We start from the raw sequence: 26,533 nt of genomic DNA on the forward strand, positions 1-26,533 counted from the left end.
AGTTAGCTTATTCATCAGGACACAAGTACAGAACTCAAGGCTGATTTGTTTTCAACCTCTTAAACAAAAACCACAAGATGGAGGTAAGGTGTATTTGATACAATCAGAAATATTTCAAGTATAATTCACACGAAATGTAACTTGGAAAATACAAGTGCTCTGATCCATATATTTTAAAAGGCTTTATGTAAACCTTGTGTCAGAAGATAGCCATTAGTTATGGAAGATGGAGGGCAAAGAGATTATATACGAAAAGTATTTTGAGGGACTATCTTGTGCTTCATTAAAAAAAATGTTCAGGTTAATTATTTGAAGTAATTAGTTATGAACAAATGAAGAGGAAATCTACAGAAAAAGAAAGCAACCAGAATGATATCCACCAGATAAGATTCTGAATATTCCTTCACTCTGAATTCTTCTTTGTCAGCTAAACTTATTTTCTAGATCACTCCAATTTCCACAGGTGAGCCTTGTTCACATTCAGTATCAAAACTAATGATGACACTTATTATTTTGGTTTCACTCTCCTTTTGGCGTCTTTATGTTTCTTCCGACAGTCCTAGAAAAACATAAAACCAAAAGCCTTTGTTAAAAATAGAGGTAAATACTTTCCAAGGTGTTTAGTAACTATAAAGTAAAATTTAGGTTATTCAATGTCAGGGTTGTAGAAGCCATTTTGGAAGTGCTCACTTGGAATGTACAGGGGATATTCAAACTTTTGGCTTTAAGTGTTTACAATGGAAACTGTAATTCAGTCTTTCAAAAGTCTTATGATTTCCTGCTACTTAATAAGCATGGCCAGAACTCGTTCCAGTCACTCAGTGAGGCCACTCTTCAGTCTCCTTACTGCACCATGGGTTGATTGAAGTAAACAACTTAAAACTTCTCTTCCAGCACTATAATTCTGAGCATTTAAGTCACGTTCTCAGCTATCTTAAGTTTCATGCCCTCCTATATTCTTACACCAGGCAAATATTAACACAAAGATAACACCATATCTTTTAAATTAATATGAAGATACAACTACTCACCATACGCAAGCTGTTTGTTCTGGCCTCCCAAGAATTCCTGCTAATATTACTTCCCACTCCTCTCCAGAATAAGTCAGAACCTAAAAGGGGAAAATAAAGAAGGATAAGACAGCCCATTAATATTAAAACAGACAATATTCTAGTGCTGGCATTATCAAGGTCTTCAATTCTAGTTAAGACCATTTCCCCCCCGCCCCCGGCCAATTTATGCTAATTTTTAAAAATATTTTCTTTACAAAATGAAAATGTAGAACTACTAGGATTTTACTGTTTATAAACCATTTACTATTATGTAACTTGGTTTCTGTTTGTGTTAGGCTTAAGAAATGAGTTCATTGGGCCTTCCCTGGTGGCGCAGTGGTTAAGAATCTGCCTGCCAATGCAGCGGACACAGGTTCGAGCCCTGGTCCGGGAAGATCCCACATGCCGCGGAGAAACTAAGCCTGTGCACCACAACTACTAAGCCTGTGCTCTAGAGCCCGTGAGCCACAACTACTGAGCCCGGATGCTACAACTACTGAAGCCCGCACGCCTAGAGCCAGTGCTCTGCAACAAGAGAAGCCACTGCAATGAGAAGCCCGCACACCGCAATGAAGAGTAGCCCCCGCTCACCGCAACTAGAGAGAGCCCACGTACAGCAACAAAGACCCAATGCAGCCAAAAATAAATAAATAAAATAAATATATTTAAAAAAAAAAAAAGAAATGACTTCATCAGCAGCCTCAGAGTTTTCATGTGAACTTTTTTTTCTATTTTTTTTACTGAAGTATAGTTAATTCACAATGTTGTGTTAGTTTCAAGTGTACAGCAAAGTGATTCAGTTATACATATATATATTTTTTCAGATTCTTTTCCATTATAGGTTATTACAAGATATTGAGATAGTTCATGTGAACTTTTTAGGGTACTAAAGACTTAGGAGTTTTGTACGTCTAGTATCTCAGTAAGCCCCTGGAACAAAACAAGCCCTTGTTGAGGATAGTGAACAAGTGAGGGAAGTGGCAAGTGGGAGCTTTCAGTTTTCCAGAGCTTTGCAAGTCAACATGCATCTGTCTAACAGAGGGGGCTAAAGCACATGACATTGCAAAGGATCAGAATTTTTCCCAATCAGTTCTTACTTGGACGCATGTTAGTATATCAGAATGCGCTATGGTGAGAGCTGTACTATTACCTGTTCTATACCATTTAATCAAAAAATTGACTTACCATGAAGTCTCTCATCATTCTTAGAGAAAAAGAAAAATCTAGTGGTCTCTTTCTCAGGTAATGATACTTCTCTGAAGTGAGAGAGAAAGAGAGAATTGGCCACTTAATTTCAATATTTAAGAAATGTTTACACTGTAAGTATAAATGAACTATTCCTTAAATATATATGCTTTGTGTTTTGCTCATTTTTCTTTCCTGAGTTAAAGTGATACCACCCTTTCTCTATTCAACATTCTTCTCTTCTACCTGAAACTCTGGTAACGAAGACTTACTTAAGTACAAGCTCTATCTTCCCTGTGCCGATTGTTGATATTCTCACCCGACCATTGCTACCCAATTTGCCAGTGTTTCCCATGGGGTAGGAGCCAACGAGCTGAAGCATACTCTTTCCAGATCAGGGACTTCAGTGGCAGGTTTTCTTCCCCATGCACGTCATATCCCCTACCCAGTCTATCCAAATTTCAAAGAAAAGGAAACATGCTCCCAATTACAAAAAGGCTACAGAACTCTCTAAAGGAGCCAAAAAAAAAGAAAATTGTCTTGAGAAGCTAAGCTTAGATACTTCTATAACATTTCTAAAGCATGTCTAACTCAGATTTTATGAATTATGAAATAAACCTGGACAGAAACACATTACTTACCCAGGGCTGGGCTTTTTGTCATCTGTTTCTTCAGTAACATCTTCCTCTTCTGAACTGCTGTCTTGGAAACGAGGGTCTCCCTGCCAGGCAATCTTCCCAGGTTTCACTGCCTCAACCCTATAGGTCTCTATATCGTCATGACAATGAAAGATGACAGAATTGTAACCTAACGACCAATTATTTGTGGACACACTAATTTGTTTACTTTCACCATGCACACATATTTCTAAATTTCAAATATCTTAATCATTAATTCAAAATATGTAGTATCTTTTTAGATTTTCAAATATTGAGAGAAGCTATTATCATATTTTTGGGCATTGCTACGGTGATCTGGTAAGGAATATAGTAACACTATAAAAACATATACAAACTAAAGGTTTATAAATGAGCAACACAATTTAAAAGAAAAAAAAAAATAAGCATGGCACCTGTGCTAGCATGAGAAGCCTAAACTGTAACATGATGCAGTGAAACCAGGTTGCCTTCCTGCTTATTCATAAATGAGAAAAGGAACATATCTTTATATTTTCAATTCCCAAAGCCTCTTTCTAAAACTGCTGAAAAAGCTTCTGCTATAAGATGTGGGTGATCACCTCACAAGTCCTCATAATTTTCTAAGTACACAAAACACATCTCCCAGGTTGCTGAGGTGTCTTAGTACTCATTTCAAGGTCAATTTCTCACACATGGCTCTCAAAGTTAGAAGAATTAAAGACAGTTATCTATATCATATCAACTCTGTTCAACAGTTTAGGGCTGACCTTGGTACTCAAATGGACAACACAGGCAAGAGAATGAAGTAAGCAGAGCAATGATATATTGTGTCTTATTTAGAACAATTTTGGAAAAACTACTAGATTGCTATACCTCCTTTCGGAGCACTACAAAGCTGGCATTTAATACTCACCTGCTAAACACATGGATACTACTTTAACTGCTGATCTTTAAAATAGAGCTTATTGTTAGCTGTGTATGTATTCTCCTGTATAGGTATATCTTGCTTTTTACAATGAACTTCCAGAAAAGCTACACTTCATCTTAAACACTAGGTGAGGAGCAACTTCCTAAGGAATAGGTGTTTTTAACTTTTAGACTATGTAGGACTTCAGAGGTAAACCTCCTGAAATGGAATGCCAAATTGTTTATACTGGTGCTGATACTTTTCTCTAGGTTCTGGCGAATCTCCAAGGATAAAGTTTGAAACAACTGGTGTATTGATGACATAGCTTATTTGTATAGAGCCAGAGTTACCTATTTCTTCCCTTTCCCTACCATATAGCACTGGTTTTCCTGAAGTCATGGCTTCTCCAACTGCATCTAAGATACAAAGCTATTTAAATATATGACTTCTTATACTTCTTCATGACTATTTCTACTCAACATTAGAAGGGATGCTGCACATTATTCTCTGGCTTCCCTTCATATGGCAGCTATCTAGAAGTTTGCTTCCAAATGCAAGAACAATTTCTTACTGTGTTAAACACAGCTCTAGGCACAGTACATTTATGGTCATGTAATGCTGACTATAATACTGTAATACTGTTTATCTAGATGGAAGAAAGAATCCTTTCTTCAGCTAAGGTTAAATCATTACAGTTACAGTAGATTCAATCAATTAAGTTCAAACCGCTTGAAATGAAAACGTTTAAAAAAAAAATGTACCTTCCTTTACATTTTTAGTGTATGAATCAAAAAAGGAGAATGTGAACCCGCTGGGCTGTTCATCCCCAGTCATCAGAGCTGTAGGGTCCTGGACTACTTCGGCTTTCTCTCCATCAGAGTCCTCATTCCAAGGTGTGTTGTCTTCCTTTTCAATGGTATCTTTTGTAGATTGGAATATTTGTTTTAAATCCGTAGCAATGTTATAATACATTTCTTTAGATACCTCAGGTAGCTTCTCAGCTTCCTCCCTTTTCTTCTTTCGTTTTGCTTTACTGCATTGACATATATAGAGATACGTGCATCACAAAAAAAGTCAATTTTTGGAAAATTTCCAGAAATCAGGAAAGAAAAACACCTTGGATAACTTTAGTCCCATCCTTTCAACAACCAAGAGGATCTACATATAAAACTCATAAAGGCAGAACCTTAACCAAAAAGCTTTTTATAGACAAAACTATTTCAAACAGCTCCAAGTATTAAACAAGAATCATATTCTCCTATCTCGTATCCTCTGAATTACATTTCAGAAGTCACACCTAAGATATTAGCTATGAGTAAGAAAATCACTTAACTGCAATGGGCCTCAGTATCCTCATTTGTAAAATCAACCATGTTAAACCACATGACTTATAAGACTTTTTCAAATTCTAAAATTCTATGAGTTTTATGACACTGACATTAAAGGATTTAGTCATAATTCTGTTTTAGAAATGCCTTATAAATGTGCTAAATCTAGTCTGTTTGGGAATGAAATTTTTCTATTACCATCAACCTGCTCTATGTTTAGGAATATGTTTTTCTTTTTGATCTTAAACCAGAGTTACATGGCAGTCTCCAATATTGAGTTTTTAGCTAGTAAAAGATTAAAATATCTCTTTCCTATTAGAGTCTACTCTATTTACTAGGCCAAATATTCTAACTATATTACCTAAAATAATAATGTCCTAAATGATCATCTTATTGGTGGAGACTATCTTACAGAGAGAAAGTTTTAATGCTTCATTAAACCATTGGTTAGAATTTAAGGCAGATACGCCTCCTATGAAACTGAGCTCTATGAAAAATGGTGTTCTTTAGACAGTTCCAAGTGATTATCATTGAACCATGATGTAGTCGTATTAAAAGTGGCCCAAAGGTCCTTTGATACTTCCTTCTTTAAGATGCAGAAGTTAATTCCCCCATCCCTTGAGTGTGGGCTATACTTAATGACCTCTTTTAAGGAACAGAATAAGGCAGATGTGATGGTGTGTGACTACTGAGAGCAGGGTTATAGAATGCACTGTGGCTTTCTCCTTGCTCTCTCCCCTTTCTGGATCACTGGCTTTGGGAGAAGCCAGATCCCATGTTGTGAGGGCACTCAAATAGCCAAAAGGAGAGGTCAATAAGGCAAGGAACTGAGGCTTCCTGCCAACAGCCAAGTGTGTGAACCATCTTGCAAGCAGATTGCAAGCTTTCAGAGACTGCAGCCCTAGGTGACATCTTGACTGCAACCTATTGAAAGCCTCTGAGCTAGAACTACCTGGTGAAGTGCCCCCAAATTCCTGACCCACAGAAACTGGGACCTAATAAAAATTTAGTTTCAAGCTGAGTTTTGGGGCAATTTTTTACATAGCAATACCTAACTGATACATATTTTGGTACCTAGAAGTGGGGTACTGCTATAAAAGCCCAAAATGTAGGAGTGACTTTAGAGCCCAGGCAATAGGCAGAAGTTGGAAGGTCAGTGAGGCGGGTGTTAGCAAAAGCCTGAAGAGCCCTGAAGAAACTGTTAGTAGAAACTACACGGCCATTGAGGCTTCAGGTAAAGAATTGCAGAAAAGTGAGGTAAATGCTATTGGAAAATGGAGGAAAGGAGGTCATTGCTACATAGTGGCAGAAGGTTTAGAAATACTGTCACCTTTATTAACTGGGAAGTATAAAATGTACCTAATGAACGGGTGAACTAGCTAAAGACATGTCCAGGAAACTGTTGAAGATATTTTCTGATTTCTTCTTGCTGCTTACAGTAAAATATGAGCAGAGATAGTGAAACTAAAGGCATAATTTTTTTTTATAAGGAGCTAGGACCTCATGCTTTTGAAGACTCCTACTCTCTAGAAGGCAAATGACATGAAATTTAAGAAACGTCTTCTAGGGCTTCCCTGGTGGCGCAGTGGTTGAGAATCTGCCTGCTAATGCAGGGGACACGGGTTCGAGCCCTGGTCTGGGAAGATCCCACATGCCGCGGAGCAACTAGGCCCGTGAGCCACAACTACTGAGCCTGCGCGTCTGGAGCCTGTGCTCCGCAACAAGAGAGGCCGCGATAGTGAGAGGCCCGCGCACCGCGATGAAGAGTGGCCCCCGCTTGCCGCAACTAGAGAAAGCCCTAGCACAGAAACGAAGACCCAACATAGTAATCAATCAATCAATAAATCTTTAAAAAAAAAAAAAAAAAAAAAAAAAAGAAACGTCTTCTAAGCAAAGAACAAATCTAAGACTCTCAGGAAAATATGGTGTAAAGCAAGTATTGGTAAAGCTTGGGTCAGATCCAAGCTGCTGCCTATTTATGTACAGACTGCAAGTTAAGAATAATTTTTATAGTTTGAAATGATTGGAAAAATATAAAAAGATGATTTCATAACATATACAAATTATATGAAATGCAAATTTCAGTGTCCTACTAATAGTTTTATTGGAACACAGTCTCCCTTATTTGTTTTATGTATTGTGTATGGCTGCTTTTCTACTACAAAGGCAGAGTGGAGTCACTGCAACAGAGACCATCTGGCCTAATATATTTACTATTGGACTCTGAAGAGAAAACTTTGTAGACCAGTCTAAATATAAAATAAAATCCTTTGTTAAGACCCTAAACATAGCTCAGAAACTTCAATTGTTCAAACAAGAGGGCTTCTGAGGAGTTAAACTCCTTTAAAAGGTATTGACTCTCAGCAGTCTCAGCAGAACCCCACAGTAAAAAAGGCTTATCTTACAGTGATTTGTGGGTGTGACTTTTGTCTAATGGAGTGAACCCCAAGAAGATTCACAGGAAACCCACAAGTATTTTAAGAGAATTATATTAACAGAAACACTACTAGATTGGACTGATAGGTACAGAGACATTTCACAATGAAGAGCCTTTTGGACTCCCACATTTCTACAAGCAAAGCAGGCTGAGAAAATTACTCAGCTGCAAACATGGGCTACCATTCATAAACAAGGAAGGATAAGCCAAAAGGCAGAGGCAAGAACCATGGAGCATTATTCCCAGGCTTTCAGTTCTAATCAAAGAACTCCCAACATTTGCCTGCCTAGATTTCAGAACTACTATGGACCAGTGACTCCTTTGTGCCTCCTGTGTTCCTCCAATGAATAGTGTTTACAGTGGTTATCCTATGTTGTCCCACCACTATGTTGGGGGAGGGGCAGACAACTGTCTCTTTAGTTAGCAGGTATTCCGATGAAAAAGAACTGTATTCAAGGTGCTGTACCCAAGAAACTACAACATATAAGCCTCATCTACACCAAATCTAATTTGGATGACAACATCCTAGATTTTGAACTGACACTATAAAAAGGTGAGACTTCTGGGGAGTCTAGAGCAGGGTTGTGCATATTCTGCATATAGTAGGAATATAAAACAATTTTCGACCAGAGGACAGGTTGTGGTAGTTTAAAATATGTCCACAAATTCCTCAATGCCTCTCTCTTCAGGAATGAGTGCTTAATCTCCCCTTCCCCTATAAAATTATGGGTTGGACTTAGTGACTTATTTCAAGAAAACTGAATAAGGCAGATGTGTCACTGTGTGACTTCTAAGACTATGTCATAAAATATACTGTGGCTTCCTCCTTCTATCTCTCTTTTGGGTCAGTGTTATGAGAACACTTAAGCAGCCTAATGGAGCAGCCAACAAGGTGAGGAACTGGCTAACAGCTATGTGAGTGAGCCATCTTGGAAGTACATCGCGAGGCTTAGTCAGGCCTTCGGAGACTGAAGCCCCAAGCAACATTTTGACTGCAACCTCTCCAGAGACTACCCAGAATCACATTGCAATGTGGAATCCTACATTGCAGGGAATGTTTATGTTCTACTTTGGTCTGGTATGCGATTCTTTTTAAAAGAAATCTTTAATTTTGGAATAATTTTAGATTTATAGAAAAACTGGAAACAGTGCTCCCAAATAACCTTCACCTAGTTTCCCCTCATGGTAGCATCTTACATAGATATGATACAATTGTCAAAACTAAAAGATTAACACTGGTACACTACTATTAACTAAACACAGACTCTGTTCCCAATTCACCAGTTTCTCTACAAGTGTCTTTTTTGTTCCAGGATCTAATTCAGGATACCACAGTGCCTTTAGTGATTTTAAATAGTAGGAAAATCAAAAAATTAAATCAGGCAAAGTTACTGGTTGCTCCATATATTTGCCATATTTATCAAAATGACAGCATATCTATAAGAAATAGACGCTCCTACCACACTAGAGTAGTGCAGTGGATAGAATGGTTGCCTCCAGAAAGATATGTCCGGGCCCTAATTCCTGGAATGTGTGAATATTTCCTTATTTTGAAAAAAAGTTCTTTGTAATAAAGTTAGGGATTTTGCAATGAAGAGATTATCCAGGCAGACTCTAAATGGAATCACAAGTGTCCTTATAACAGACACAAAGATGAGAGACAAATAGAAATGAGAAGCCCACGTGAAGATGGAGGCAGAGACTGGAATAATATAGTCACAAGCCAAGGAATACCACAGATTGCTGGCAGTCACCTGAAGCTAAGAGAGAGGCATGAAATGGAGTTTTCCCCCCCGAATCTCCAGAGGGAACACAGCTCTTCCAATAATCTGGATTTCAGACTCCTAGCCTCCAGAACTTTGAGAAAAATTTTTGTGGTTTTAAGTCACCAATCTGTTACAGAAGCCACAGGAAACTAATATAAGTAGAAGACACCTACTAGAGAAGGGGCACATATCATCATTTCTATGCATGAGATTCCTTTGTCAAAAGTAAGACTCTCTCAACCACATCAATAATTCCTCTCTTTCCCCCTTCCCTGTTCTTAAACTAAATACAATGGGGACCAATGGATGTGATACTTGTTACTATCTACTTTTCTCACTGTCTGAAATGAGATTAATTCAAATGAACCTGCTACTAGAAGTAGTAGCTTAATATACCTTTCTTTTGGTTTATCACCTCTTTTTCTTTCGTAAGTGGCATGGTCATGCCTTGTTGGATCGTAACGTATGATGTCCCTATTAAAAAAAAAGAGTGATAAGTTGGAAGAGACAATTCAGAACATTAATGCAAAAAACTAATAGCAAATTATAATGCAATACCAAGGCAATTCCACTTTTTGAGCAAGAAAAAGCCACATAATATCAAAGAAGTGTATTAGGAGTTCCTTAGAAGCAATCATATTTTAAATTATCTAGTTTTGACTTGTCCTGGATCTTTAAAAATGTTTAATATTATTTTAAACATACTAAAATATATGGATAAAATGATATGCTATTGGGATTTGCATAAAATATTTCAGTGAGGAAAGTAGGGGGAAGTGAGTAAAGGTGTCAAAGAGAAAACTGGTCACATGTTGGTGATTGTAGAAGCTGGGTGATGGTACACAGGGGTTTCATTACACTAGTCTTTCTAAGTTATATGATGGAAATTTTCCATAGTAAACAGTTACATTTATTAATATTTAAACAGTTTTCCAATTTTTTTACTAATAATAAATACAGAAATAATTTAAGATTAGTTTCTTGAAGTGAATCACTAGGTCAAGGTAAGTATAATTTTAAGGGTCTGATACATGTTGCTAACTGCTCTCCCCAGGAAGTTTAAAATGGCCTCGTTTTATGGCAAAGGAAAAGAGGGCAGAATGGGATGAAACATAAACCATACTTAAATTTCTTAGCAGCTACTGATCCTTTGCTTGTAGAACTGCTTAAGTTGATGTGCAAAACACTCTGCACAACATTCAGGGCTTTCAACTTTTCTGCAGCAAGCTCTTCTTCCTCAGCAGTTTTCTTTTCATTTATTTCTTAGAGGGAAGAGGATAATTAGTAATCTCTTGGCAAACATAACTTGAGAAGTCTCAATAATCAAATATTTATCAAGCACCTAAACATGTGCAAAGCACATTAAGATATGAAGAAGAAAAGTTAAACCTTGTTTTGCTAACCTCCCTATCCCCAAGATCCCCAATGTCATAGTGAATCTAGAAACTGCATGACCAGCAAACAAAATTCCCATTTCTGTTTGTAATTATAAAAATGAAATCTGAATTTAATGGCTTTCAGTGGCAAGTCTAAAAGTTCTTAAGGTAAAGATTGACAAATGTAATAGAGCAAGATACTAATTATAAAACTAAAGTGATTAGAGATTCTTTGATTTTTTAACTTTCTAAAAATTAATCTAAATTACATGTAAATCTAAAAATGAAAGATAGTGAAAGATGCTAATTTTACTGACTATTAATATGATGTTAGTAGACAGTTACTTTAGCCTTTAGATTCAGTAATAAATATTGCAGGAAGAAAGCCTACACACAGGGCACTGTGGAACCCTAGAAGCTTGTTATCCTTAGCTACTAGAAACAGACAAATATCAGAGAACAAAGTTAAACATTTAACAGCTAGTCTGGATTATAGATAGAAATACAAAAGAAGTCTAAGTGAGCCTTAAAGACCTTTTCAAATTACTGCAGGATATAAACAACCAAGTAACAGAAATAAACAGAATAAAATGCTGATTTGAATAAGTTCTCTATAGAGATGACCCAAAAGTGTCTAAGGGTTCAAAAGAGGTAAAGATTATGTTCAATTGGATTAAGAAATGTTTTATAAACCAGGTGGAGTCTAAGGTAGGAAAGACAATGTAGATCCCCTGAGGAGGAAGGAGAGCATGCCAGGCAAGGGAAGAAATGAATACGTACATTGAAATAAGAAAGTGCAAAGAGTTTACATTGCATTAGGTTAAACCATATGAAACTGCTAATATTCAACAATTTTTGACTTTAGAAAATGGTACTTTCAATTTTACCGTAATATTGACCATTAGGAAATAGAACACAATGCTAGAAAGGGCTCAAGGTATTTGTAGACTGGCTGCAAGGTATTTGTAGGCTGCTTACCCGCAGGACAGTCTTTGTGCGACTCACAAAAAATTCAGCCTCAAAAGCTGGGAAGGAAAGAAACAAAAGACAGAGATTCTATGTCTGACTGCCCTAAGAATGGAAGTACCATCAACAGAAACAGAAGGGTCCAGAGCACCTGAGAGAGAGTAAATTCAGTTTGGGATTTGCTGCGTTTTAACATGCGTTCAAGGACACCTGTGAGAAATATCCATCAGGCATTGAAAAAAGAATAATTGGGAGCTCAGCAGAACAGTCAGGAGCAAAGATGACCCAGATTTGGAAAATATTCATGCACAAAAGAAGGTTAAAGCCACAGGGACTTAAAGAACCTTTACATATCTAAAGGCAAAGGGAAAATTAGGCACAGAGAATTAAGAAGAAAATAAGGAAGTTATAGTGCAATGGAAGCCAAGGAAAAAGAACAGTTCAAGAAGGATGATCAACAGTGACAAATGCTACAGGCAGGCTGAAGAAGCTTGAGAAGGTGCCACTGCATCTGGTGAACCAGTTAGTATGTCCAGGGAATGCATACTAAAGAGTTGTAAAGAGACAGACAAAAGTGGCAGAAGTTAGAAAGTAAACTCTATGTATAGCTTCTAGGCTATTCCCAAGGTTCTGTCCATTCCTGTTTTCAACATGGAATTTTGAGCGAGAAGCTCTGAAACATAATTTGCTGTGGATCCTGGAGAACTTACTCTCTGAACACTTGTTTTCAGAAATGTACAATATACACAATAATCACCTGAAAGAATCAAGAGCATCATTTCCAGAGGTTGTATTTTCAATAAAAAGCCAACTGCTTCTAAATTAGGTGCAATTTATTTTTTCATTTCAGGTTTAGAACTGAAAAAAGATAGGAGTGGCAACTTGAAAACTGGCAGGGTTTAAGAAATGGCTTTTTGAACCTATGAGACGTATGTCTGTAGAAAGAGGGAAGAGATAGAAGAAAGGGAAAGTATGAAGATGTGCATAAGAAAGGAAGCTAACAGGAGGTATGAATGAGGAAGATTAAGATGCAGATTAGATTAACTCATGAAGAGGAAAAAAGTAAGGACAGAGTAGTTCTGAGATTGGAAAGGAAAGCAGGGAGCTCACTTGAGGTGGCCATCCTCAAGTGAGGATGGTAGGAGGTACGAGGTAAGGTCTTTTGCAAAGGATAAGAGTAGAAGATCTTGTAGAGAAAGTCTGGAACCACTGGTGTAGAAAACAGTATAGAAGTAAGAGCAGAATCAGGATGCTTCTGGTAGCATCACTGCTGTTAGATATATTCACATGGGATGAATTTACGTAGAGTGACATTTAATGGTACATTGTTTTTAAAAACCTGCACCCAGCACACACGCTGGAGGGAAGATAAACACTTCCTTTAAGTAAGCCAAGCGTGATGTAACCGTCTTCCACAGCCTCACCAGGACCTGATCTACTGACAGGTAGGGTCCTTGCCTTCTCTCTAATGCCAGGAACAGGATGATGGAAGATGGTATCTTTGGTGGATGCTAACTATTCCTGTCTTTTCTGGCAGCTTCAGGTAATTATAATTTTATAAATAAATTAATATGTACAAACTCAAGAAGTATTGAGTAAGCTAACTATTGGATTACAAGCTCCACAATTCAGTGTCTTGGGGTACAGAGTTTCTCTATGTGTTAAGTGAAGAAGCTAGACTACATGACTTCTCAAGGTCCCCCAGCTCTGACATCAGGACTGTTTGTTTGGACAATAAGGCATTTACCTTCCTGTTCCTCTTCACTATCACTTTCTAGAAATCGGGAGTCCATGCGAAATCTGTCATCAGTGCCAAAGTGAGACTGCAAATCCATGAGCTATAAGACAAAACACAAAGACAACTGACAGCCATATTCCCAAGAAATAACTTATAAACAAGACCTTCCAAGTATACCTCCATGCCATGAAATTCACTACATTAATGTTTGCATAACCTCACCTACCCATGAACCAATCAGAGAGGGTCATGGAGGACTCACTATTAAAATAAACACCTTAACACTGGAGTGTGGGTCAAGGTCTGCCTGCACTAGCATAGATTTAAGGACTATGTCGAAAAATAAGGACATGTTGCAAGTTTTATTATTTTCAGTCTTCACTAACCTTCTGTCCAGCTCTGCCCTCAAACTGAGGTTTAATTCTGAACCTGTTACTGTCATCTTCGGAACCAGATTCCTCATCATCGCTGCTGTCAAAGAGCTTCCCAGAGGCTCCACCCACGGCTTCCTGTTACATAGGTAAAGATAGAAACATTTATTAATAACCAAGACAGTATTTCCTTCATTATGTAATCTTCCTCCTCACATGTATGGAACAACAACCCAGATGCATCTCCCAGGAAACTGGATGGTGGTTAGAATGGAAACTTCTGACTCAGTGATATCTACTTGGCCCCTTGGGTCACTAAATCCAGAGGCTCCTAATGCAGCCTGGAATGGGGGGAGTTATTAAATGTGTGAACACTTTCTGCAGGGTTTCAATAATATTGATGTCACTTGGCAGATGATGTGGATAGATTTATGTAGGAGAAAATCTCTAAGGCCCCTGTGGTATCCATGCGTGATGGTCAGGGGAGCCCTGGGTTTCACTATGGCTCCCAGAGGATTTTATGTTGAGCCCAGCAGTTGTGTGCAAGTCTTGGTATGCAACAAGCAGAAATGGATCTGCAAAAGTATAGGAATGCCGACATGGACATCCTAAATTTCTTACTTTTACTGGTTCCTCTCCTGGATGGTTTTGCTCCTGAGTGGATGTCTCCTCTGTTTCACTTTCACTGTTGGAACCAAAGATGATGTGCATTGGCTTGTCCTCTGAATAACCATCCTAGAGTGGGCATCAAAAGCATTACCCTTAAGACAACCCCTCATCTCCTTCCCCTAGCAAGTCTATTTCTGACCCTATTTTCTTATATAGTGAATGATGCCATCATCCCAAGATAGAAACTTCTCTTTCTCTCCATTTCCAGTTTATTACCAAGTCCCATCAGTTGGACCTTCTTGCTATTTTAAAAATATATTCCCACTGTCACTGCCTTGGTTCTGGCTCAAGACCTCCCACAGGCTGTCTGTCCCATTTGATTTGTTGTTCTCATCATGTCCTGAACCATCTTTCCCAAACAGAAGTTGGCAAACTTTTTCTGTCAAGGACCAGAGAGTAAATATTTTAGGCTTTGCAAGCCACATATAGTTTTGGTTCTGTATTCTTCTTCTTTTTTAAACCCTTTAAAAATGTAGAAACCATTCTTAGCTTGGAGGCTCTTCCAAAATAGGCCATGGGCTAGTGGCTTGTGAGCTCTATCTAGTTTGCCAACTCCTGTTCCGATATATACACAACTAATCTCCATTCCCTTGCTTCAAGTTCTTTAGTCTTTTCACAGCTTTGAGAATAAAGTCCAACCCCTGTAGCCTCTTCACACCTCACCCCTACTTATCCCTCTCATCTCATTTCTCACCATCTTGTACTCTATACATTTAATCACACTGATTGCAAATATTCAGTTTTGTATAAACTATTCCTTTATCTTGGAATGCCTTTCCTCTCTCTTCGTACCCTTTTACCTCTGCCAGACCAATTCCCACTGATGCTTTCACACTAGAATCAGTTCAGCTGAGGAAGCACTGGCTCCCCACCCCCCTCCCCCCCACCACTGCCAACAAATTGGTATGCCTCCAGTGTGCTGTCAGAGCACACAGGCGTACTTCTTTCTCATCCCATGGAACTGTGACCTTCTGTCCACCACACTGTAAGCCAATACCGACCACCTAACAGTGATCCTCTCTGTAAATCTAGCACTTGCTGTGAAGGCCTGGAATTTCACAGGTAGTTAACAATTGTTGAAAGAATGAATAAAGACTCATTACAGTAAACCTTGGTAAGATATGAATCACTTGGCAAGTGATTTATACGTACATTCAGACATATTAGGACATATCACTTAACTATATCAGTTACAGCTTCTAAAGAGATATCCGGATCTACTAAAGATACAAGGACACAAAACACAAACATTCAGCTCTAAAGGAGCCTGTCTACCTTCGTGGGAAAAAAAGGTTGGACTTGGAAACAAGTTCTTGTTAAATTCCTAGACTGAAAATATACTCACCAAATTTGCCAGAGCATTGTGAACCAACTTCTTTTGTACTTCTTTTGCTTTCTGCCTTGCCTCTAAGGCTGCCAAACGCTTCTGATTATCTTCAGCGTGCTTATCCTTAGCATTAACATCTGATGAACTATTAACAGAAAGTGGGAAGTCAGTTTTGCTTCCCTGAGGGTCTCTCCTGGAGGAGACCTCTGGTGATTTCTCAGGGGCCTTGCGGCTGCACAGATCAGGCCTCTTTTCGGAGCTCTCTCCTGACTTTCCAGTCCTGCGGCAACAGTCTTCATCAAAGCCTCTCCTGGGAGTCTTGGCACCAAGACTCAAAGATTTCTTATCTTTTAGTGGCAACAGACTAGAAATAGGATTTCCATTTCCCTTTTCTGAACTGCTAGGGAATACCACCTTGTGAGCCTGGCTCTCAAAAGTAGACTGTCTCTTTTGAGGCTGAATTTGGTTTGAGTCATTTGCCTTCTTTGCATGTTGGAAAAGAGTCAGTTTACTTGATGGGCCATTAGCATACAAGGACCATTTTTTCATGGACATGTTCCTGGGATCCTCAAGTTTCAAGGATTTATGATCTTCATTAATATTGTTAGAGGCAACACTCTCTTTCAAGGATTTTTTCACTGATTCCTTTCCATAGAGACAGCCTACTCCCTTGAAAGCCTGGAATTTTGGCTTTAAGGTATTTTCCTTTGGTTCCTGTTTTCCATGTGTGTTCTCTTTTCCTTCTAAAAGGGAAGCCACAATCTCCTCAGGATGAATACACTGTTGGCCTTTGTGGAGGCCACCTGGAGTTCTGTGGCTCTTAGAGGCTCTGTCAGACTTGGCAGTGGTTTTCTGGCCATTGTTCTCAGTATCCTCTTTTGGAGCCTCCTGGTTACTGCCAGCCAACTGTTCCAAATCAGCTAAAGTGAGATTCATATGGAGACAGTTTTTCATCATGGTGTTATACTCCTTATCTCCTTCAGACTCGGTTGATTCTGATACAGAATCAGCATCTTCACTGCTACTGGACTCAATCGGAGATTCACAACTAAGAGGCTTAATTCTGTGACTGAGGGCTATCTCTTTGTTTTTTCTTTTTTGTACTTTAATACAATCAACAGAAAGATCACATTTTTTTCTATTTTTCAAATAAGTTTTCTTGTGCATAGACTTTTCTGTTTGTGAAAATTCTACACTGTTTTTGATCTTATCAGAATTTTTTTTCATTGCAATGATTTCATCTGTATCTCCTGAATCAGAGTCACAATCATTTCCCATAACATTATCTTCACTACTGAGGCAAAAGACATTATTTTTGATGCCTAAACCTGTTGAAGTATGAAATTTGTGAAAATGTGATTTAAAATCATCTCTTACAACTTCAAAGGGATCATTTTCAGATCCATTTATTGAGGACCATGTAGTTTTCTCTAGGTTTTCCTCTCTTGCAATCATTAGTCTTAATTCATCTTCAGAATCAATATCATCATCAGACATGCTATTTCTCTTTTTGGTAGTTTCTAAGTCAGACGTCTGAAAAAATACATTTTTAAGTTTCTGACTATCAGAATCAGGTACATAGGGTGATTTAGGAGTAATGGAATTATGAGGTGTATTTTGTGCAGCCTGTTGTTGTATTAAATGTGGACTCCCCATTATGCTACTAGGTTTTGGTCTCAAAGCCAGAGATGCAGTGAAACCCTCATTCTTCTGCACTTTTATTATCTTCTTGGCAGGGCTGTGAAAGTCAGAGAATTCTCCTCGTCGTTTCTTACTCATAGGATCATTCCCTCCTTCCAATTCCCAAGTGAGGCTGGATATGGGGATAGCATTTGTGAAATCCTCCCCTATTTTCTTTAGGTTGTGGCAGTATTTTGAGGGATCATACTTTATGATGTCACCAACAGTCAAGGAAAAAAACAAAGGCAATAGGTTTTAGAAAAACCTATCAAACTGGTAAAGCAAAAAGAATACTGTTTAATCTTGAGCAAGTCATTGACTCATCTTACCCTCAGTTTCCTATCAAACAAAATAAGGACCTCATTAGGTGACTCAGGGTCTTTGGAACTGACATGTCCATGGCATGTCCAGAGTGAAAACCAAGAACCATCACTATTAATTGGCAGAAATTACTTGGGCTGCATGTGTATATCACAGCAAACCGATTCAGATTATATTCTAGGTACAAGAGGCCACAAGACTTTTCTGTAAATCTGAGAAGTCTATCCACTGAGCTAATACCATAAAGCGGAGTATAGAGAGGAACCCAGAGGGGGCACAGCTAGATACTAAGTGTTGGTATCTCAAACCTGAGACTCAAAGATTCTCAAACTTTTTGGCCATTCCTGTCTTCTCAATGCTGGCTCATCCTAGATCTGATTCTCTTAGCTCAATGACATCCATTTCACATTTTACTCACTCTCTGCATTTTGTAGGTCTTTCTTAGAAGGCTAATAATTCTTTACCAGGTCTTTGTTGCTGACATTGTCCAGAAAGATGCTAGTTAATGTCACTGTGCTGTAGTGACAGCTGGCATTTGCTGATTTCCTAAAACATATGAATAGACAAGTATAAGTTGCTTTAATCTATCACTACTGAAAAGTCCCTTTGTTCATTTAGTAACTACTGAATACATGGACAATTATATGTGAGTTGTGCCAAACAGTGTCTATTGTCTCTTGGCTTTACACTGTCCTTCCAAATCCTCCTCTTTGCTGCCAGTGGTACCATTGGTCGGAAGCTGGAAGGTGAAGAAGAAAGAAGTATTTCCCTGACTTTAGTGCCACTGGCAGGGACAGCAGAAGCAGCAGCTGTGGCCAGGGCTCCAGGGGCCTCAATAGCCGTGAACAGTGAGGACCCACCTCTGTTCGAAATACCTGAAATTGCTTCTGCTTCCCATGACACACAGGGTTAGAGCTAAAAGAATACAAAAAACACCCTCTGCCCAGAAGTCCATGACACTAGGAATTCAAGGTCTTAGACAATCTGACCTCATTTCCTCAGGGGAACGGGCATCTGAATTTGCTCATACTGGGTTCCATACTATTTCCCCATCCACCATTCTTCTGCCTGTCTACACATTTCTACCTACTATTTTCCTCTCTCCTAGACTCCTTCCTATCTCTTTTCAATTAATGTGAAACTTATCCCACTTCCTCTAAAGCCTTGTTTAATGATTGTGCTGTGTTCCCTTGTCCTTCTTTAGCTCCTTTGGCAATGGCTTTGAATCCATGTCAAACAAGAAGAATGAGGTATAAATTAGTAAGTCAACGTGCTCCTTTAACAATCATCATTTGTATCACTTGCATAAAACCTCACTACATTCTCTCATTATCCTCTAATTGTTTCATACATGTAGGTAGGTGGGTCTTACCTTACTTAGAAATTGGGAACATAAAAACTGTTACACAAACATCTAAAGATTTACTGACAGAGGCAGTGAAATTCTAAAGGTATGAAGTAAACTTTTGCAAATATCCACATCGTAGTAAAGAATAATTTCTCTGAAAGGCCAATTGCTAAGGATATTTTACGTTTATGTTGATTCTTTAGGTGAAGGACAGGTAAGACTCTTCCAAATTTACTCACAACCCAATTCTAAAAGAAAAAAAAAAAAAAGAATATATTTACTATACTTGTCACAAATGGAAAAGATTAACCACACTGCATAAATATCACTTAAAAATATCTGAACTCATAGTGGACCACGATTACTGTTGGGTTTAGTTTTCTGATAATGAAACACGAGTGCTCAAAAATGTGTATGAGGAAAGGAAAAAGAAAGGAGGAAAATTGGGGCAGTTATTCATCCCATATAAACCATGTAGGATGCTACACAAATAACAGCCATTAAAAAGGCAAACGTGGGACCTGCCTGCACTCCTCACCACCTATGCCCCCTGGGAGACCTGCCTCCACTTGGGTTTTGATTTCTCTTTCTAAAATGGGGGAAAACTGTGCTTTCCCAAGAGTTGTAAATGCATCTGAAGACCATAAAGCACTATCTATGTTAACTGCTTCAAAGCAAGAGAAAAAAGCAATTGCTTTAAAACATGATGCTCATGGTCACCTGGTCTCAGGAATTGGTTCCTGAGCTACTCAGGCTACCAGAGGAGACTCACTTTGTGCCCTGGTACTTCTGTCCCTGGCACAGCTTTCACATGGAAATCCACCACTCCCATCTTTTCTAACAAGTTGGTGTTGCTTGTTGTTGATTTTCCTTTCTTTGCTTTTGCTTCTTTTCTCTCCTGGGCCAACCTGAATCAAACAGAAAAATATAAATAAGAGTTAAAATAACCAACCACACTATTAACAGTGCTTCTGTTTTGTTTTTTAATACTGTAAAGCTGTTTAACTTTATAGAGATCATTTAGGGTCTCTCAGTTTTTCCCTTTCAACTTATGTACTTTTGGCATTTTATCTATCCTTAATCCTTTCACTCTTCCTTATGAGGAAGAGGTGTCTTTCAGAGCCTAATATGCTAAGTCTTGAATACTTCTACTCTCACAACAAAGAGAATGCAGAACGCCAACTCAATCTTCCAATTCAAACTCCGCCACCTTATACAGGCCTGGTCAACCGTGCTGACCAATTCTCATTGGCCTCTTTGCCTCTGGTCTGTCTCTCTTACATTCCAACTTCCAAGATTCATGCTCCCCAGGCATAACTGCATAGACACTCCAAGGCAGCAGTACTGTGTGCTCACCTGCTCAGGCCTAGGGCCCCAGTTCCTGCATATAACAGGCAGCAAAGTGCTGCTGAATGAAAATCTCATCACTACCCTGTTCACAGAGGCCCCCAGCTGAAGAATAAAATCAAATCCTCACCTTTGTCACCAGACCACTCCCTCAAAACTTGGTTTAGACCTTATTTTTCCTTGTGCCATTTCTTTGGCCCACAACAATCTTAAAACGCTCTTGGTCACTCCATCTGTACATTCCTAAAATGTCTCCTATTTTGGAAGCACCCAATCTCATACAATCTTTTCTCCCTAAGAATACTTTTAGGATCTTAAAATGCTTTAATAGTTTTTACATTGCCTTGTTCTTAAATCACATGCATAATTAATCTTATGCCTCTCATACAGGGATTTCCTATTATCTTTATGTTTTTGTATGACGCTTTCATTAACAGCCTAAAGTCAACTTAAGCAATTTGGTACTGTCTATTAAAATTTTAAATGTGCATAACTATGACATAGCAACTCCTTTTGTTGACATAAACCCCAGAGGGACCATCCTCAAGAGTCTTCTCTTATCAAGAGGAAGTGGAAATGTTCTAAATGTCCATGAGTGGGGGATGACTAACTACACTGTGGCACAGCCATTTTCTAAAATAGTACTAAACAGTCATTACAAGAAGGGGGAAGACCTACATCATCACAAAAGGTTGTGTTTAAAAAGTTGAGGGCTTCCCTGGTGGCGCAGTGGTTGAGAATCTGCCTGCCAATGCAGGGGACACGGGTTCGAGCCCTGGTCTGGGAAGATCCCACATGCCGCAGAGCAGCTGGGCCCGTGAGCCACAATTGCTGAGCCTGCGCGTCTGGAGCATATGCTCCGCAACAAGAGAGGCCGCGACAGTGAGAGGCCCGCGCACCGCGATGAAGAGTGGCCCCCGCTCGCCACAACTAGAGAAAGCCCTCGCACAGAAACGAAGACCCAACACAGCCAAAAATAAATAAATAAATAAATTAAAAAACAAACAAACAAAAAAAAAAAACCTTGCTTTAAAAAAAAAAAAAAAAAAGTTGAAATAAGTATATATTTTTATGGGTTAAAATATATGTATATATGAGCATTACATTATCTTCTTTGGTGGGGTCTGGGGTCACAGTGAGTCACAGTTAAGAAGGATTTTAGCTCTACTTGTAATGCATATATTTGCTAAAACTGTAATAGTACATTATTTGATAGCTTCAAATCAATTAAGTGAACATATAAAACCACTTACAATATAAAAAACATTGGGTCAAATCATGTAGAGCAAATCTTACCTGTGCAAAAAACTTTCCTTTGCTAGCTGAATTTGTAGTGTTCCACCTTTCCATTTTGTTTTATTTAAAACAGACATACCTATAAAGCAAAGAATTAGTACCCAAGTACATGGCAATGCAAAAATATATAGCAGCATGTGCTTTTACTAATTAGTTAGTACCAAAAAAAGAAAACCTGCTTACCACAAAGACACAGAGGAAATAGAATAAAGAAAATGAGACCTGGAAGGAGAAGGCTTAGGTCCCATTCTCATCTTGACCACTTATTAGATCCTTACACTCCCTACCTCCCTGTGTAATTGAAAGATTTGAATGAGGCAAATGTGTAAACCATAAAGCAAAATTTGTCATTTGTTTATAAAGTAACGTCAGGAATCTGTGGCAAATGGCTGGTATTTATTTAACATTTCATTGTTATTTCTCACACTAAAACTATAAAACATTAATGTAATTTTCTTAGAGTGAATCAGAGGACACTGGAATCCTGCAGCACCTCACTTTTATTTATCACCTCATACTAATTATCACTGTGAAACTTGCAAACATATTAGCTGCAAGTAACTAAACTGTGTTTAAACTACTGTGCCCTAGTAGTTGATTTTTCTCAACATCTGCTATCAGCTTCCTTAATAATTACCACTAACAGAAATTTCTATAAGGTAGGTACTATGCTAAGTACAAAGGTATTATTCAACTTAATCTTCACAGTAATATTATGAGATAAGCAGTATCTTGGTCATACATCAGATAAGCAAACCGGGTCTTCTAGTTTAAATAAACTGCTAGGTCATACAGCAGAACTGATGTGTTCTTAACTGCAACATATTTGTCATATCTATTTCCTAACTGAACGAATCAATTTTTTGAAAATGAAATTACAAAAGGCCAATGGCCCTCCTTCTCTATTAGCATGTTTCCTACTCAGTGTCTTTTGACTTTTCAGTCTCCAAATAATTAGAATGCATTACTACATCAGTGGCAGTATGAATTATCTCCCCCTCTTTATTCATTGAAGGTCACAGGTGGCCCTCAGCTTTACTAAACTTATCGATGGAGATTTCACAATTTCAAGGATATGATCTTATAAGGGCATATTCTAAAATCCTCTCCTAACAGCATTTAATAACAAGAATTAGTTGCTGAGAAATGAACACACTGGGGAGGTGGGTATTTCATAATATCCAGTGGGATATGTGTAACAGGTAGTTTCTATTAAAGTGTGGTCCCTTGTCCAAAATATTTGAGAATGCCATTTTTGAGCAAACTCACTGGCAATGTGCTACCGTATGTCATTCATTATGGAATGAACCTAAACCTCCTGAATTGTAGGATATGGAAATTCTCTTGATCGTGGTTGTCCCTCAGGATGAGTTAAAGGTGGATGTTTAGGTTTAGAACGAAAGTTATTCCAAATTACATGGTGACATGGACTGGTAAATAGTATAGAAAACATTCATTACATTTTTTCAGGTCTGCTTCTGCTACTCTGATGTTGACATATGCAAAGACTTTCTGTGGGTTTCCTAAAAAAAAAAAAAAAAAAAATTTAAATTCTTACCCAGAGAACAATGTAAAAATTATTAAGTTTCTAAATTTAAAAAAGAGCTCTTAGAAACTTACTCTTTCAAAGGAAAACCTTGTTTATTTATCATTGGATACAAAGATTGCATTTTTTTAAAGCATGATTATCTAAATATTCCAAAAGAAAATACGTAAGAGAAAAATGTCAAGTACTCAGTTAAGGAAACACTTTGCATGTTTGTATGTTAGTGATATTCTACTTAATAGGACCCTACTAATTATTAGAATTTTAGCTCTGAAAACTGAAAGCTACATGTTTCAGAAATTGGATGTTTGGAAATTCCCTGGCGGTCCAGTGGTTAGGACTCCGCGCTTTCACTGCTGAGGGTCTGGGTTCAATCCCTGGTTGGAGAACTAAGATCCCAGTAAGCCGTGCGGCCAAAAAAAAAACCCACAAAAACAAAAACCGGATGTTTGGGAATTTAGAAATTTTTGATTTCAGAAACGTAATTCTGGGCAAGTTCCAGGTCACACGTAACACCTCCAGAGCATAGGAGGGGGAGGGATGGGGGGTGGGGGGTTAGTACAACAGTATCACGTAATGAGATACATATCACTTTCAGTGTTCAGGGCTAACATTCATCTCTTGGGTTCCTTTATTTTGTGATACTTGACTTCAGTTATATTTGCCTTTAACTACCCATGAAGAACTATAAATTTACCTTGGTCATCTTTCCGAGTGATGATTTCCACATCAGAAACTTCTCCAAATCTGCTGAACTGATTTTGTAAGTCTGCCTCAGAAATATTCTGGCCAAGGCCACCCACAAAAAGGCGCTTCGTTTCTCTGTTGGCTTTCATCAAGGCTGGGCACACACTCAAGTATTTCTAGTGGAAAAAATAATTATCTACAGAGAAGAGCTCTTTCCCTTAAATCTTCTCAAATCTAAACAAAACAAAACAAAACAAACAAAAACCCTCAACCCCTTTCCCTGAACCTTCTATGCCAAACTGGTTGCCTGGAGCTGTGTTTCACTTCCTATTGTATTGCTCCAAATTTTATCTCTGGAGACTCTGTTCAAGGCCTACATCCACATTCTTCATGAATGCATTTTGGAACAGCACCTCTACACACAGACACAGGTACAGGCACATACTTTCCCTCTAAATGACCACAATATTACACTCTACTCCTCCCGATTTTACTTATCCATATTGTTAGGTGTTTTCCCTTTATTCATTCACTTTAACAAACGCTGACAGAAATGGGATGGGACAGGTTAGCAGACGAAAATATAAAAAGCTCTCAATCCTCAAGCTCCTCAAAGTCACATGAGAAGTAAGCAAATGCTGCAATTGCAATACTATGTCACAACAGAAATATCTACAAAGTGCTGTTCAGGCATAGAAAAAGCAACTGATATAGCTAATACAGACTTTTTAAAAAACACTATGTGCCAGCATTGTACAAAATAGTTTGCAGGCATCTTTTTTCAGATTAGCAGGAGAGGTTAAGTCACTTTCCCAATGCCATTCAGAATTAGCGGTGAAGCCAAGATTATAACCCAAATCTAATTTCAGGACCTGTAATTCTTTATACTAGGGAAATTGCTGGATTAGAAGGGACTCAGGAAAACTCTTCCAGAGGTACTGAGATTTGAGGCTTTTCATGAGATCTCTAATCTCGTTTAGCACCCGGCTGGCGCTCAGCTCCCAGACTCCTCCCACGCGCGACCCCAAAACAGCGCCAAAAGCCCTGAGCATCGCTCCTGATCTAGGCGTGAGCCATGGCCTACATCTTCCTGGTAGCTTCCTCCGCCCCCAACCTACCCACCCTAGCCTTCTTCCTCTGAGAAGACTCAAAGACGAGAAGGGAGAAGGTAGGCCAATTGGCCTCGGCACATCCCATGCCACAAACCCACTCCTCACCACTTCGTTTTTTACATCCCGCGCAGTTTAGGGCCGTAACTTCTAGTCACGTGTCCCAACAAGTGTCGCCTCTCTTCCTTCCTACTGGATTTCCAACCCAGCATCCTAAGGTTCCACTACCACGCACAGTTCCCAAGTGCTCTTTATTTCGTTTCCAGGCTTCCGGGCGACCGCGATGCCTCCGTCCCCTGCCTCAACATCCGCGAAAGAACCCAAATTAAAATTCCCTATTTCATACTGAAGAGGGTTATCACCTTGTGTTCTCCTGGATATGGTCGGCGGAAGTGAGGGAGGGGAAGAAAAATAAAGAGACTCCACCCCTTAAGTGCTCCCGGAACCTCCTCTTCTGTGACTTGCTCTTCCTGGTTGCTCCAAGGCGCCACCAAGTCGGGGTGGGTAGGTATGTCCTCGGGCTTTGGGTTCGAGGGAGTCAACTCTCTTGAAGCGTAGGGACTGCTGGGGGACAGCTGTGGAAACGTAAGCAGGGATGGCAACGAGGCTGGGATGCTTGCGAGCGCGGGTTATAAGCGCGGGAATCGCGCGTCATTCCCCTGCCTCCCCCGCCGAGTTCCGGGATGGTCGACGCCAGCAGCGCGCGAGGCTTGAAGAACAGGACGTGGCGCGCCTCTGTCAGGCAGCTTCCCGTTAGCGCGGCCCTATGGATTCTCAGCGGGCTGAGGCCCGCGCTTTGGAAGCCGAGATCACCGCTTTGAGGCGGGCGTGCGTGGAGCCGCCGGCGCCCGGGGAAGACACCTCCCGAGTTCGGTACGTGGCCTTCCTCAGGCCCAGTGGGAAGGGTGAAGATCTCTACTCCAGGCGCCCCGGACCTCCCCACAGACTTTTCCCGAGCACCAGACGTGGGCGGGAACTCGTTATCTGTCTGTTCCAACAGGGCTGAGAGTGATGAGTACACGCGTGGACCCCGTTGTAAACGTATTACCATATATTAACTGATTTAATCACACTCATGGGGAAGGTGTTTTCATTTAAGGTGTTTCATTTCATTTCATTTTAAGGTGTTCTCTTGCTAGTAACTATCAAGGTGAAAGTCTTGCTTATCTCCTTAGCAATCTTGCCTTTAGTGGGCAGCAGTATCTAGTTGGAATTTAAAAACTCTGGTTTCATGGTATTTGTTTTTATGAGTCACCTAACTGTGGCAAGTGATACTGATTTTTCGCTTACGGTAGTGATACGAAATTTCCTTTGAGAAATAATTTAGGTAAAAGAGTAAGTTGATATAAAGAAGACTAGGCAATGTAGTCTATAGGAGAATTTGGCAAAAGCTGCGAAGGTGATTGTCATATACTGCAGGAGGGGAAGCATCCCTGTAA

General features: G+C 39.2%; 2 protein-coding genes across 7 annotated transcripts in view; one reads left to right on the forward strand and one right to left on the reverse strand.

Moving 5' to 3' along the window:
• Window positions 1-78: 78 nt before the first annotated feature.
• Window positions 79-25,438, reverse strand: NOL8 (nucleolar protein 8). 3 transcript variants are annotated; one of them, XM_059924396.1, is made up of 17 exons: window positions 25,203-25,438; window positions 23,996-24,161; window positions 23,213-23,275; window positions 21,753-21,831; window positions 19,882-20,017; window positions 19,287-19,357; window positions 15,779-17,654; window positions 14,386-14,499; window positions 13,780-13,902; window positions 13,403-13,493; window positions 10,437-10,575; window positions 9,710-9,787; window positions 4,544-4,815; window positions 2,879-3,005; window positions 2,238-2,308; window positions 1,032-1,111; window positions 79-559 (listed from the first exon to the last, which is right to left on the reverse strand). In XM_059924396.1, the coding sequence occupies exons 2-17, from the start codon at window positions 24,132-24,134 to the stop codon at window positions 509-511; spliced, it is 3,510 nt and encodes a 1,169-aa protein (XP_059780379.1). In that variant the 5' UTR covers window positions 24,135-24,161; window positions 25,203-25,438; the 3' UTR covers window positions 79-508. The 3 variants fall into 3 exon arrangements, with proteins under 3 accessions (XP_059780379.1, XP_059780378.1, XP_059780380.1); XM_059924395.1 differs by lacking the exon at window positions 25,203-25,438 and adding an exon at window positions 25,108-25,194; XM_059924397.1 differs by lacking the exon at window positions 25,203-25,438 and adding an exon at window positions 25,104-25,127.
• Window positions 25,439-25,585: 147 nt separating this feature from the next.
• Window positions 25,586-26,533, forward strand: part of CENPP (centromere protein P) — a 224,912-nt gene continuing 223,964 nt past the window's right edge. For all 4 annotated transcript variants that reach the window (XR_009503622.1, XM_059924405.1, XM_059924404.1 and 1 more), the window contains exon 1: window positions 25,586-25,967. Coding sequence is in view for 3 of the 4 variants with exons in the window: in XM_059924405.1 (XP_059780388.1) it covers window positions 25,861-25,967 (107 nt within the window). In the remaining variant the exon portion in view is untranslated. The remainder of the gene's footprint in view (window positions 25,968-26,533) is intronic.

The sequence above is a fragment of the Balaenoptera ricei genome, chromosome 6 (genome assembly GCF_028023285.1).
Source record: "Balaenoptera ricei isolate mBalRic1 chromosome 6, mBalRic1.hap2, whole genome shotgun sequence".
Taxonomy (NCBI): domain Eukaryota; kingdom Metazoa; phylum Chordata; class Mammalia; order Artiodactyla; family Balaenopteridae; genus Balaenoptera; species Balaenoptera ricei.